This window comes from Miniopterus schreibersii (genome assembly GCF_964146895.1).
Source record: "Miniopterus schreibersii genome assembly, chromosome: 11".
Taxonomy (NCBI): domain Eukaryota; kingdom Metazoa; phylum Chordata; class Mammalia; order Chiroptera; family Miniopteridae; genus Miniopterus; species Miniopterus schreibersii.
In genome coordinates this window covers 40874173-40887791 of record NC_138111.1, presented here as the reverse complement: position 1 = coordinate 40887791, position 13619 = coordinate 40874173, and the positions used below count along the sequence as shown (strand labels likewise).

The window sequence follows — 13619 nt, the reverse complement described above, 5'->3', positions numbered from 1 at the left end:
CTATAGCCTAAAAGCCCTTTTCACTTATGGAGGAAGTTATAGGAGGTTAATATTGCCAACTATCTCTCGTTGCCACGCCACTGGCACCTCTCAAGGTGTCCTGCATGCAGTGTGACAGAGGGTGTCGGCCTCCTCAGTAATGTCTTCATCACCCTCCTTCAAGGGCTCAGCTCTCCTCCCAAGCAAAGCACGCAGGCAGGTGGAACCAGTGCTGCCTACATTGACCTAATGGCATCTTCTTATCTTCCTTATCAACTGATTTATTCATTTATTCTACAAATATTTATTAAGCACCTACTAGGTGCCAGGTACAGTTTAAATGTTTGAGGCACATTAGTGAACCAAACAAGCTAAAATTCCTGTTTCGGGGGAGTGTAAATTCTTCAGGAGGAGACAGACCAAAACAAACAAAACCCCACTCTAACAAACAAAGTAAACTCTATAGTACGTTAGACACGGATAAATGGAAAGACAAGGCGAGCTAAGGGGGAATCAGTGTGTGGGGGCAGGGAGGAGCTGAACAGGTTACAGTTTAAAATAGGATGGTCAAGCTAAGCATCAAACAGGAGGTGACACTTGAGCAAAGACCTGAAGGAGATAAGCAGAGGTTTATGCTTATCTGTTTATGCTAAGACTGTTCAGGCAGAGGGAATAGGTTAAGCAAAAGCCTTAATGCAGCTGATGTGTTTGGGGAACAAAAATATCTGAAGCAGAGGGAGTGAGGGGGTAGTAACTCAGAAGAGCTGAGGTCAGAGAAGGTGTAGTAAGAGGACAGGCAAGCGACACGGGGCCTCAAAGGCCACTGTAAGGACTTCGGCTTTTACTCTGGGTGAAATGGGGCCCAGAGCCTGATATTATACAACCTTTCAGATATCCTAATTCCACTAATATATTATTCTAAACTTACCAAATTGTTATGAAAAGACTAGAAAAATTAATTATTCTTTAAATGAGTTTAGCAGATACGGCATGGGAAGCACTAGAGTGTGTAACATCTGTTCTTGAAAACTACTTTTTCTCATAGGGACAGAACGAATGGACACAAAAACAAACTGAAAATTTAAGAGAATGATTTGATTGGTGGGCAGTGAGAGTAGGTCTGACTGGTTGGCTTGCCATGGTCTGCTCTTTCATTTTCTTGGATGTCTTTGAGTCACATCAAGATCATGGCAGTGTGAGTAAACTCAGGCATTTAGTTCCAGTGCAGAGAAGTGGCTGGGCAAGTCTTAGGTTTCGCAAACGCTATGTTTATTACACAAGCCCAAGATTTAAAATGTGCTTCAAAGGCTTATGAGAAAGAAGTTTTACTGCTCCTTGGTGTATAGAATGCTCTTCATGCCGTTTCAGATAAAACCCTTACATATCATGGTTCCCTGATTATGTAGTGTCCTTGTTTACACATAAGTAAGTGGTTTTAAAAACTCAAATGCATTAAAATTTAAATGAAAAAAAATTGTCATTAAAAAGTGAGAGAAATACATGTTTAAACATCTGGTATCTCCCAATGGAAAAAAATATTTTATTTAAAAGCATTGGAAGAAACCAAAAAGGCAGGCAATAGTTTTGAGTATGAAACACGTAAAACTTCTCTGTCATAATTATCAAATGAATTTAAAGACAGCAGTAAGTAAAATATTAATAATGTCCTTGGAAACATTAATAACATTAATACATAAAAATCAATAAAGAAACAACTATCAATAACCACGATAGGTAAAAATCAGTAACTAAAACTAAGACCCTTACGAGATGAATGAACAAAAACAATGAAAAATGCAAAAGAAGAAATGCAAAGAGCTTTAAGTAAAAGTATGTAAACAATGTTAACCTTCACTAATAATTTTCAGAGATGCAAATTAAAATTAGGAGATGCTTTCTTACACCTGTCAAATTAGAAAAGATAATTAAAATGATAATAATGATTACTAAGCATGTAATGAAACCAGTTCCCACTCAGTGCTGACAGTGTAAATGGATATATTCTTGGAAAGTAATTTAGCAGTATATAGTTAGAACTTTCAGTTTTTTAATGGCCTAGTATTTCTAGGTATCTAGTCCAAGAAAACATTGAAGTTGGACAAAGACAGAAGCATAAATTTATACATATATATATTTTTAAAGAATAGTTTATTGATTTTGAGAGAGAGGAAGGGAGAGGGAGGGAGAGAGAAATATCCATGTAAGTGCAACATTGATCGGCTGCCTTCTGCATGCCCCACACTGGAGACGGAGCCCACAGCCCAAGCATGTGCCATTGCCTGGAAATCAAACCCGAAACCTCCGGGGGCCCGGGATGACGCCCAGCCAACTGAGCCACGCTGGCCAGGGCTAGCATAATCATTTGTAGAGGCAAAATCCTTGGGCCACATCGACTATCCTTTAATAACACACAGTTGTGTTTGCACAGTGGTATCTGTTCTTACAATGAGATTTTTATAATCAAATAGGAAAATGCTTATCACATAAATGTGCAGTGAAAAGTGCTGGGTAAGATGGTATCATAATATTTTTAGTATGAAAGGGTATGGAACAAAAGGTGGCAACACATGTACCAGACTGAATGGTGGAGTTGCCCAAGGGTAGCGGAATTGAGTCATTTTGTCCTCTGATTCTTATTTTTTGGTACTTTCCAGATTTTTACAGGAAGCGTCTATAACCAGAAGGAAAAAACATTTTCAAAGGCTTTGCAGAAAGAAACTTTATAGGCTTGGACTTCCATAGCATCTTTCCTATGGAGTAAAGCACACTACCAACACGATTTAGAAGTACAGATTTATTTTGGAAAGATCGGGACCACTGATTTTTTTAGTATTCTGAGAAATCTCTTCCTTTCTTGGAGACAGCAGCAATAACAACAAAAATGTACTTAACCAAAATAGATCCTCTGGTGAACCATATTATTAGCAGATCGTATTCCAGAGCCGAGTTGTGAATTCGCACGGGAACACTTTTTTCTTGCAGATGTCGTCTGCTGCGGACAATGGAGATGCAGCACCTGGCAAACAAAGCGAAGAGAAGACCTATAAAAAGGTGAGCCAGCGTTTATTTTCTGCAGTCAGTTCAGCACGAGGAGCGCGTTTATTGCTGGGAATGTCAATAGTGTTCTAGGTTCTCGTATGTAAGTTACTACCTTAGTTTTCTGTTGCTGCTGTAACAAATTCAGACTTGATGGCTTATGGGGCACAAATGGGTTAGCCTCCAGTTCCGTAGGTCACACGTCTGACGCGGGTCTCCCCGTGCCGAGATCCAGGTGGCAGCAGGGCCGCTTTCCTTTCTGGGGGACCTGCGGGGAGAGTCCATATTCTTGTCTTTTCTGGCTTTTCCCAGGCAGCCTGCACGCCCTGTGCCATGATTCCCTTCCAACTCCAGAGCCAGCGAAGGCTTGTCTTTCCCAGGCGGTGTTACCCTGATGCTTGAAAGAACCCTGGTGATTCCATTGAGCCCTCCTGGCTAATCCAGGGTCACCCCTTTATTGTAAAGTCAGCTGATGATCGGCCTTGCTTTCCTCTGCAGTCTTAACTCCTGGTTGCCACATAACATATTCACAGGCCCCAGGGGTTAGGACATGGACATCTTTGTAGGACAGTTTTCTGCCCACCAGTGGCTATGATGAAGAACATTGGCAGGTCGTTATTTAAAGACCCTTCTTATTCCTAAGAAGAAGCCCCTGTGTACGTGCAGTGTTCTGTGTTCCGTATGTGACTCCTTTAACTGGCTCACTACTTTCCACCAACATTTTAAACATTTTTCTACCTTTGTATTTGAAAAAAAAATTTTTAAGATAAAATTCTCTCCTACCCCTTTCTAAGCCTCCCATATTCTGTGTTTGCAGCTCGCTTCACAAAAATCTCTTTCCAGACTTCCCAGGATAATTACCTTACCCCTCTTTCCCTTTAATAAACCTTGGCTCCTAGCAACCAAGCTAATGCTCAGAAACATTACCGGGTAATATACATTCCCAAGCACCATGACTCCCGATTTTAAATTGACTGTGCATTTTAGCTTTTAAAAAGTCCTCCTTTCCCCTTGGGAGTAGGAAGCTTATGGATCGAAGGGTTATTATCTTAACTTTTCCTTTTGCATTTTACTTTCTAACAGCTGACTAGCAAGAAGTTTTGTAACGAAGTACATGGGCCATTTGATCTGTCCACATGTTCAGGTCAACATGTGTTTCCTGTTCCATTTTCATATGGGAAAATATGCCCTTTTTCCTGGTATACCTTGTCTTCTGACTTTTCTGCTCAGCCAAAGCTGGAAATATAAACAGGGAGGTTGCCATCCTGGGTGATGATGTGCTTGGGGAAGAGTAGGGTGAAGATCCGAGCTCTCAGAAGTCGTGGTATCTGTTATAAAATGTGTGCATCTGGCCAAAGGCAACAATGCACAATTTTTAGACACAGTTGGAAACCAAACCCTGTCTCATTAACTCAATACTTCTTGTCAATTCAGTCAAGCATGAGACCAACAAAGAGGTGGTCAAACTGCCAGCCCGTCATTACTTCCAACCCGTTTCAGGCCGGTTTCTCAATGAGCATCAAATGCACTACGATTCTTGACTGAATTCTGACTTACAGGAGCCCTTTAGTGATGCAAAAGTAACAGAATGTGACCGTGGCGTCTTAGAGTTTGCTAAGCGTGCCCTGCCCAAGACTTTAGTAAAGTAAATTTTTAAAAATAATATAGGTATTATTCTATGGTGAGTGTCTCTAAAGGATATTTGACTCAGCAATGTTGGGAAGGTTATAAAACTAAAAATCAGATTCTAAGAGAGCAAATAATTTCAATAAGTAAGAGAAAGTGCAGGAAATTTAAGAGGACAAAAAGAACCAAAGTTTGGTTTTTAATGTGGGATGGCACAGGGATGCTTTTGATGATCTCTGAATTTAAAGGAGCATACGCAGTGCAGGAGGTATGTAGCCTTAGTGTAAGAAAAGCACCCAAAAGACAGCACAGAGCCTAGGACTTGGGTCCTCAGTAAACATGGTGTTGATGTGCACAGCAAGAAGGGATCACATAGAGAAAGTGTTGCTTTACTGCCAGGAAAAAGCCCAGCTGAGTTATTCAATTTAATTCTTCTCAACTAAGCAAAAAGGCCCTGACACTGGTGGTGTTCCTGGTGGAGGTAGAACAGGTGATAATGAGAGTCACATTAACTACTGCAAATATGTTTGTCCCTCAGCCCAGATGAGCCATTTCCTAGGTGAAAGAACTTGAAGCTAGAATAGGAAAACCACGGAGTGTCAGCTTTCAGAAATCAGACAAATGGAAAGGTCGTCCAAAGGCAGGAGATAAGCAAATATCATCCCAGTTTTCTAAATGAGGAAAAGGTACATTCTGGAACCCAGATGTGAGACTGCTCCTTGGCATAATTTGAGCAGGGATTAGTAAACGTATGGTTTATGTACATTTAGAGAAGAAACACATGTCGTCCACAAACCTGCAGAGCTTCATACAGATATAATTTATCTCAAATTAACTACACTTTCTATTCTGAGAGTCATTAAATTAACCACCGATAAGGAGGTTGCTCAGGTTTTATGAATCTTGATTTAAAGACACCCAGAAGATTCTTGCGGCATCCTTTCAGACAAGGTAGAGAAATATGAATTAAATATTATGATAAGGGTGTTTGTACCTAATTGGACGAGTGTTCCCAGAGAATGGCAGTTTTGCTCCCTCCTGACTTAGCCTCAACCAGCATGATACATGAGTTGACCCTGTGTAGCTTAACAGTTTTTACCCATGACCTTAATGAAAGCATAAAAGCTATGCTTTTCAAATATGCAAATGCCAAATAACTGGGAATGGGAACTAACGGACCAGGTGAGTGTCATCAAGGCCACCATCCATTTCATTAACTGTTGTCGCTGTTACAAAGACCTTAAAGTTAAAATTTTTCCCCAGTCTTGAAGCCCTAAGTATGGAGTGTGCATCTTTTTAATAAGAAGCTCTGATAACCCAATTGGATTTTTGCCTATGACCAAAGCCGATCTACAGGCCCCAGGTTAAGGACCCCCACCCACTCACCCCGATCTACTATGCTAGGCATCGAGAAGGATATCAAAGGAGTTTGTAAGGAGCTCACAGTCCAGTGGGGAAGGGAAGACATGAAAACAATTTTAGATCACAGTAGTCTATGATAAAATGTCCCAAAGAGGAGAAATCAGAGTGGGTTAGAGTTGACAAGCAGGCTTGGGATTTCTATATCAATCCCCAGATCTGTTGGATAGCTGCCAGAACACTCAGTGTCATGAGTGCTGTGATTTCCACGTGTTTCTAGGGAACGCGCAGTGTTCATGGAACAATGTTATGCGCTCTGAGTCTCAGGCGTTTGCACGTGATTGTTTGGGCTGGCAGCTCCCTGTTCTTGCAGGCGGCCGCTTTTCTGATCCAGTATCAGCCCCATTATTAGTAGGTGAGGTTAATGTCTCCAGTGAGTGGCTAAAATGAGAATTTTGATTTTAGCTGCTTAAAACAAACATGTTGCCCATTAAGATGGACATTAAGGGCTGCCTAGCTGTGTTTACAGAGTGTAGTTATTTCCATTCTCAGATCATTTATTGTCTTCCCTAAGAGTTGTAAACACAAAAGCCTACAGCGGCCGGGCAGGTGACAAGGGAGTGAAATAATCAGGAGGAAAGTGGTAAACAGGAAAATACACACCTAGAAAGGGGGCAGGTGGCACTCAGCTCCAGCTAGTAGAGCTGTGCATGAGTGTTCGCTCAGGATTGCCAGGTTTTTCAGGAAACGGTTGTGAAATCTTCCCATTTTTAAAGGTTGGCAAGTGATTCAAAATTTTTCAAAAATATACTCTGGACAAAACAACACACTACCATCATCCCTGGCCCTCAGGTAGGGGCCAGTGTGCGGCATCCGTGCTATTTGGGTAGAGACGTGCGGTGGAAGAGTAAGATGCAAAAGAAATGCGTGTCAGCCCTGGCCAGTGTGGCCCAGTTGGTGGAGCGCTGTCCCATGCACTAAGCGTCACCAGTTCCATTCCTGATCCTGGTCAGGACGTGTGCCCGGGTTGCAGGCTTGATCCCCAGTAGGGGGCATGCAGGAGGCAGCTGACTGATGTTTCTCTCTCTCTCTTTTCCTCTCTCTCTAAAACCGATAAAAACATATTCCTGAAAAGAAAAGAAAAAAATCTGCTCCCTACTTCCTATGACCATACAACTTACTTAAGAGAAAAAATATGGGCCCATGTGAAAAACTTAAATAACAACTCGTGTTAGTATTAAGTGCCAAGACAAATGGCATTTCATTTAATTCTCTAGCAAGTCTTGACAAACCTAGAGCTCATGACAGTCTTGTAGGGAAAGGTCCTTTTCTTGGATTTGTTTGTTAACAGAGCATTTTGCTGAGATAAAAATGTCATAGATGCCTCATTGCTTTTTGTCGTGGCAGCAAAATCTCATTCCTTAGGTGACTGCATTGATTTACTTAGTCATTGGTCTCAGTGACAGGGAATTCTGCACAGGCACAGAACTGGGGATGAACCTGATTTGTTAGAGGGACAGGAGGGCCTGGCCTAGACACGGCTCAGTGTCAGTGTTCAGGGAAAGTAGAAGGCAATATTGGAAGTACAGGCCGCCTGTAAATGACAGGTTTGGGTGCTGGACTGAGGAATTTGGACTTTATGTTCTAGGCCAGCACTGTCCATCAGCACTTTCTGCAATGATGGAAATGCTTCATAATCATCTCTAATATAGTAGTTACGAACTGCATGTGGCTCTCAATTATTTAAATGTGATCGGTGTGTCTGAGGAATGAATTTTTTTTAAATATCTTTATTGATTTTAGAGAGAGGTAGGGAGAGGAAGAGAGAGAGAGAGAAACATCAATGATGAGAGTCATTGATTGGCTGCCTCCTGCACACCCCCTTCTGGGGATCGAGCTCGAAACCTGGGCATGTGCCCTGACCAGGAATCAAACCTCGTCTCCTGGATCATAAGTCGATGCTCAACCACTGAGCAACGCTGGCTGGGCTGGGGAATTACTTTTTAATTTTAAAATTAGTTCAATTTAAATAAGCACATGTGGCCAATGGCTCCCATGTTGCACAGCACGGTTCTAGGAAGTGAGGTACCTTGACATTGGTTTGGAGATTAGTGATGTGATGAAATGGCAATAAAAACAACACTGAAGCCTGACCTGAAAGTTTCCAATCTGGGGATTGACCATTAAGTTTCTGCCCTTGTTAGAACTAGAGAAGTTTGAGGAAGAGATATTTTGTTTTGTTTTTGGAACAAGGTGATAAACTTAGAAGAAAGCAAAAGGCAGCACATCAATTCCCTTTAAGAATGGTCTAAGCTCGAGTAAAATACCAATGCCAGAGATCTAAGTTTCCTCTCTTTTGTATGTAAAGAAATTGCCCACCCCACCCCCACCCTTCTAAAACAAACAGATGTCAAGGTGGTTCAATGCCCAATTAAGATGGGCAGTAAGAGGACGTTGTCAGGGACATGATTAAAGTCTCCAGCCAATGATGTCCTAATTTTGTCCATCAGAATTGATCAGTGTTTGCCAAGCACCTGGACATGGACTGGCCTGGGAAATGTTCACCACCACCCTTTGAGTTTCTTTCTGTCTCACCTGTCCACCCAAAAGTTCTCATTCCAGGCCTCTCACCCCTCCCTCTACTTCATCTTCCATCCTGGGCCTGCCCACAGTAGGCCTCCACGGGGAGATTCAGGTTTTGATGAGTACTGCAGGCGGCCTGGGGTGTGGAGGCCACCCTCCTTTGGCACCAACACCCCAATTCCAGCTGTGCCAATAATCTCTTTAACCAATTTCCACCATGACGGGCACACTGATTGACAGCGCTCAGGGTGCTCTAGTGGGAAACTGACCAGACTAGGACGCAAACAGGATCCTTGACCCAAGTTCCCCAGTGTTTCCCATTTTGTTTTGTTTTACTTTTTAAGACCCTGGCTGTCATTTAATTCCAGTGTCTTAGCCAGTTTCCCTATCAGGGGAGGCAGGCAGCGAGGAGAAGGGAGGGGATGATGACTGCCCCTTACCGCATTCCAAGGAAAGATGTCTTTTATGACTTTCTAAATGAGTGAGGTAATGACTCAGAAACACTTTGATCTCAGACAAAACTTTTACTTAAATACGAGCATTTTTATAAAATATCTCTGGGAAGATACACAGATAGCCAGTTACATTGGCTGCCTGTGGGGAGAAGCGGGTGGTGGGGATCTTGAGTTGGGGGAAACTTTTCTGTATTCACCGTTCATGCATATTTAATTTTGAATCATGCAAATGTTCTACCAATTCCAAAATGGAATGAGTAACATTTTAAGATGGGGAGGGGGCTGGCTGTGTGTCGTGCCCTGGCTGCCGTTCCTTTCCTTCAGACTCTAGAAAGCCACCAGCTCCATAACAGACACTTGCTTTCTGCCCTGGGGCAACTACGCTCTAATTTCACCGAGGCACCTGTCTTTGCATTGAGCAGCAGTCGTCATGAGTAATAACCACGCTGGTTTCTAGGAAGAGGGGTCCTTGGACATTCCTAGTATTATTCTAATTCACTTTAATCCAAAACACCCTAACCCAGTGGGTCTGAACCAGCACCACTTTTGCTCTCCAGGGAACAAATGTCTGGAGACATTTTTGGTTGTCACAATTGGGGGAGGGGGGCTGGTGCTGTTGACATTTAGGATGTAGAGGCCAGCGATACTGTATCCTGCAATGCACAGAGTAGGACCCAAGACAAAGAATTAGCGAAATGCTAGTAGCTGCAAAGCTGCAAAACCTTGCTCAAACCAAGCTACCCTTTTAAGTGGAGGGTGGATGTGAGTCCAGCTGGTCTAGACACTAGTTGTATAACCTTAGGCATTTCCCCTGATTGACTTGAATCTCAATTTTTCTCATTGACAAAATGTAGTTAATACCTACCCAGACCAGCTCATAGTGCTGTGAGGATCAACAGTTTAGCCGATGCAAACACACCCTGGGAAAAGTGAATACCAGTGAGTGAAGTCACTGTTTTTATTAGCAGAAGTGAGATCCCTTAGCCTCAGATTTCCAATCAAATTCGTTCTCTTAGAATTGAGCATGGCAGCCATTGGGACTGTCCTCCCCCCACCCCTCAGGCTGGGCTCACGGGGAGAATGGTCACTAGCATCCTGGTGCCAGTTCCAGTCTGGCCTGGGCGTGGGAGGGTAGACTGTGAGTGCTGGAGGGGACAGCGTGTCCTTCCTGAGAACAGTGGCTTCAGAAATAAAAGAGAAAGACATACATCTAATAGTGAGCTGCCGTTGTATTTTTAAGACAAATGGCACATGATACCACTTATATGTGGAATCTAAAGAACAAAATAAACAAACAAACAAAATAGAAGCAGACTTCTACAGAGAACAAACTGATGGAGGCTGGGAGGTGGGAGTGGGAGCAGAGGGATGGGGTGTTGGGGAACGTGATAAAAAGTGGTGATCGACTAGGAAATACTAATTGGTAGTTATGGAATAGGCACAGGGGTGTAAGGTAAAGCCTAGGGAATGCAGTCAACTGTACTGTAGTAACTATCTGGGGTGCCAGGCAGGCCCTTGAATTATCGGAGGGAACACTTTGTAATCTATATGAATGTCTATCCACTGTGCTGTACTCCTGAAACTAATACAAAAGAAGTGTTAATGCAAACTGTAATCAAAAAATTAAGATAAAAACTAATCCATTAGATTTAAAAGCATGCATGAGTAGTATAATCACATACTATTACCATCCGCCCTTCTGTGCGCTCTTTCCGTCCACACCCCTCAGCCTCCATACAGGATCACCTGCGCTCTGATCTCCTTCCTCGCTAAGTTCTAAAGCAAGTGCTTTCAAATCTGCAGTTATGATTTTTAAGCAAGATGACGCAGGTAATTAAGAAAAAGAAACTCATCAGCTTGAAATAGTAGAAGCCAACCCTCCTGTCAGGGTGTCCCCCTGAATCCTTTATTTCTGAGTGACTTTCAGCATTCACCTTGGAGGGAGCAGCTGCGTGTGAAGCCACACAGGGCTACTGTATCTCTGCATTGTGATTAACTATGGACTGTCCATCTTTTAGTCCCAGATTCTAGCAAGTATCACGTTGGTGTCCCCAAAACACTCACTCTAGGAAAAAATTCTACACCCCGGACTTGCGGCACAGCCTCCTCTAGGAGCAGCGACAATCACCGCATTGTTAAGTTTGGTGTTCATCGCAGGCTGGCAGGCCGGGGTTTTCTGTTTCTGCGGCCAGTTAGGCCATCTGAGCTGGATCCTGCTCTCAGGACACAGCGTTGCTTTTGTTTTTAAATTAAAAGGCTTAACATACACCGGCGATCTGCCCTTCTTCCTGTGCAGGTTGGCCACGTGGTTCTGCTCTGGCCAGCAGGCTCTCTGTCCCTATGGCTTGTCCATTTTTATCACTGTCACTCCCCTTCCCTTGTCTGGATACTTAACAGATTTTTAAGAAGTTGCTCAAGAACATAGAAATTTAAAATTGTGGAAGTCTGAATTCTGAAAAAGACAAGTAATGTATGTTGGGTTCTAGTCTTCTATCTATTATCAAGTTCCCCCAGATAGTACACCTGTATTTTCTGGCCTGTTCTGTTCACTATTTGTGGACCCTGTGTCTGCGAGTTTTAATTATAACACGAAAGGGAGGTGAGACAGCCCAGCCCTCGGCGTGGAAGCCATCGCGCCTAAGACATTCAGCACATCATTAAGGAGAGAAGAGAAAGAAGGTGGTCTTGGTCTCTAGGGACTATAAAATTAAGATTCTCAGGGCAGGGGCGGGGGGGAAGATTCTGAGTCCTCCTGTGTCTTTTTTGCCCAACTTCAGATACACATGTATACCCAGACACCAAGAGACACAAATTATAAGGAAAATTTTTAACTGTTCATAAGACCCAACTGTACTTTTTTCCCCAGCAGAGAGAAAATGTGCTCTTCCTACTTTTATGCCAGTCTTTCCCTTTATCCAAGTGCTGCTGTCTACTTTGCATTATGGATCAGGGAACACTTGGTTATTGAGCACAGAGCTGAAATATGGGCTGTCTAGGTGACATTCTAATTCTTCCAAGTGAATTTTTTGTATTGTGGCTTTGTCATTTTTTAAGAGTGTGGTCAGTGCCTGGGATATAAGACATACTTTTGATTGTATGTCCATGCATTCATTCATTTATTCAGTTAACAAATATTTGTTTAGCTTGGCACTGTGCTAGGCTTTGAGGGTAGGACAGAGGCCAAGACATAGTCCCTGCCCTAATAATACTTTTATTGTCATGGTTGAGACAGACCAGAAAAAATAAACATAATAAAATAATTACTAACTGTAAAAGTCCAGTTAATAAAGTAAGCAAGGGTAGGTGTGCTACCTTTTAGATAAGCTATTTGGAGGGGGGCTCTCTAAGGAGGTGACACGGGGGCTAGGATTGCAAGAATGAGAAGGAACCAGCTGACAGAGAGTGAAAGTAAGAGGATTTTTGGCAAAGAGAGTAGCGGAGGCCTGGAGGCAGGAAGGAGCTTGGTGGATTCAAGGAAGTGTGGGCAAGATGAGGTAAGAGCAGAAGCTCTGTCTGAGGCTGCTTTTGTCTCCCAGGGTTCAGTGGACAGTGCAGTCACAACTAGGGAGGGAAGGCATTCAGTGCTACTGGCATCTAGTGATGAGCCCAGGGATGCTGCTACACATCCTACAATGTACAGGACAGTCCCTCACAACAAAGGACTATCTGGCCCTAAATGCCAATAGTGCTAATTTGAGGAACCCTGAGTTAGAGAAATAGGCAGTGGCCTAAGCTAGGATGGTAGACTAGGAAGAGGAAGCATGAGGGGAACAAGTTAGAATACGTTTCAGAGAGAATATGGACTGGACTGGCTGGCTCATGGTTGCATGTGGGGGAGAAGGCGTGGTAGGAATGATGGATGACCCCAGGATTCCAACTTGAGCACTTGGGTAGAGGGCCCATTTATTGAGATGAAGAGAAATGCTATGGGGAAAAGGTTCGTGAGGGAAAATTGAGTCTCCCAATTTGGACATGTGAGTTTGGGGGTGTCAGTGAGCCGTTGAGGGGAGAATCAAGTAGGTGGTTGGAAGTGTGGATTTGGAACTCAGAGGAGAGGTCCAGGGTTCAGATTCAGCCTGCTGAGCTGTGTGTCCACAGGAATTGGTGAGATAGATGGAGAAGTGAGGCCCAGCACTGGGGAACATCCACGTTTTGCTATTACCTCCTGAGACCCTCCTGCAGAGAGTTATATTCCTCAAATAAACAACGCTGGCCAAGTCATTCCCATATAAACTCCCACTGGCCTCCATTACCTACGGAGAAAATCTACACTCTGAAGCACAGCACGTGAGTCCTTCACAGTCCATTCCCAGTGGGTGTGCTTGACCCCTCTCCTGCCGTTATCTTCAGCACATGCCTAACTCCAGCCACCCTGACTGTGTCCATCCCTGTTCCTTTCTGCCCATGCCAACCATGTATGTCATATTTATAAATAACTATCATATCTATTCTTCACCCTCCCAGGCCTGCCTCACCGCCCTGTACTTACCTCTCTTATATCATGGGTGACTTTGTTTTGTAATAATTGTTTGCAGTAATGTCCTGCCACCTACACCGTGGGCAGCTGGAGAGCAGGTACCT

At 43.3% G+C, this 13619-nt stretch overlaps 1 protein-coding gene across 3 annotated transcripts in view; it reads left to right on the top strand.

The window, feature by feature from the left end:
- The window catches only part of PIP5K1B (phosphatidylinositol-4-phosphate 5-kinase type 1 beta), a 266167-nt gene that overhangs the window by 106402 nt on the left and 146146 nt on the right, over nt 1-13619 (top strand). For all 3 annotated transcript variants that reach the window (XM_081151913.1, XM_081151915.1, XM_081151914.1), the window contains one exon: nt 2962-3030. In XM_081151913.1, the coding sequence (XP_081008039.1) occupies nt 2962-3030 (69 nt within the window). The remainder of the gene's footprint in view (nt 1-2961; nt 3031-13619) is intronic.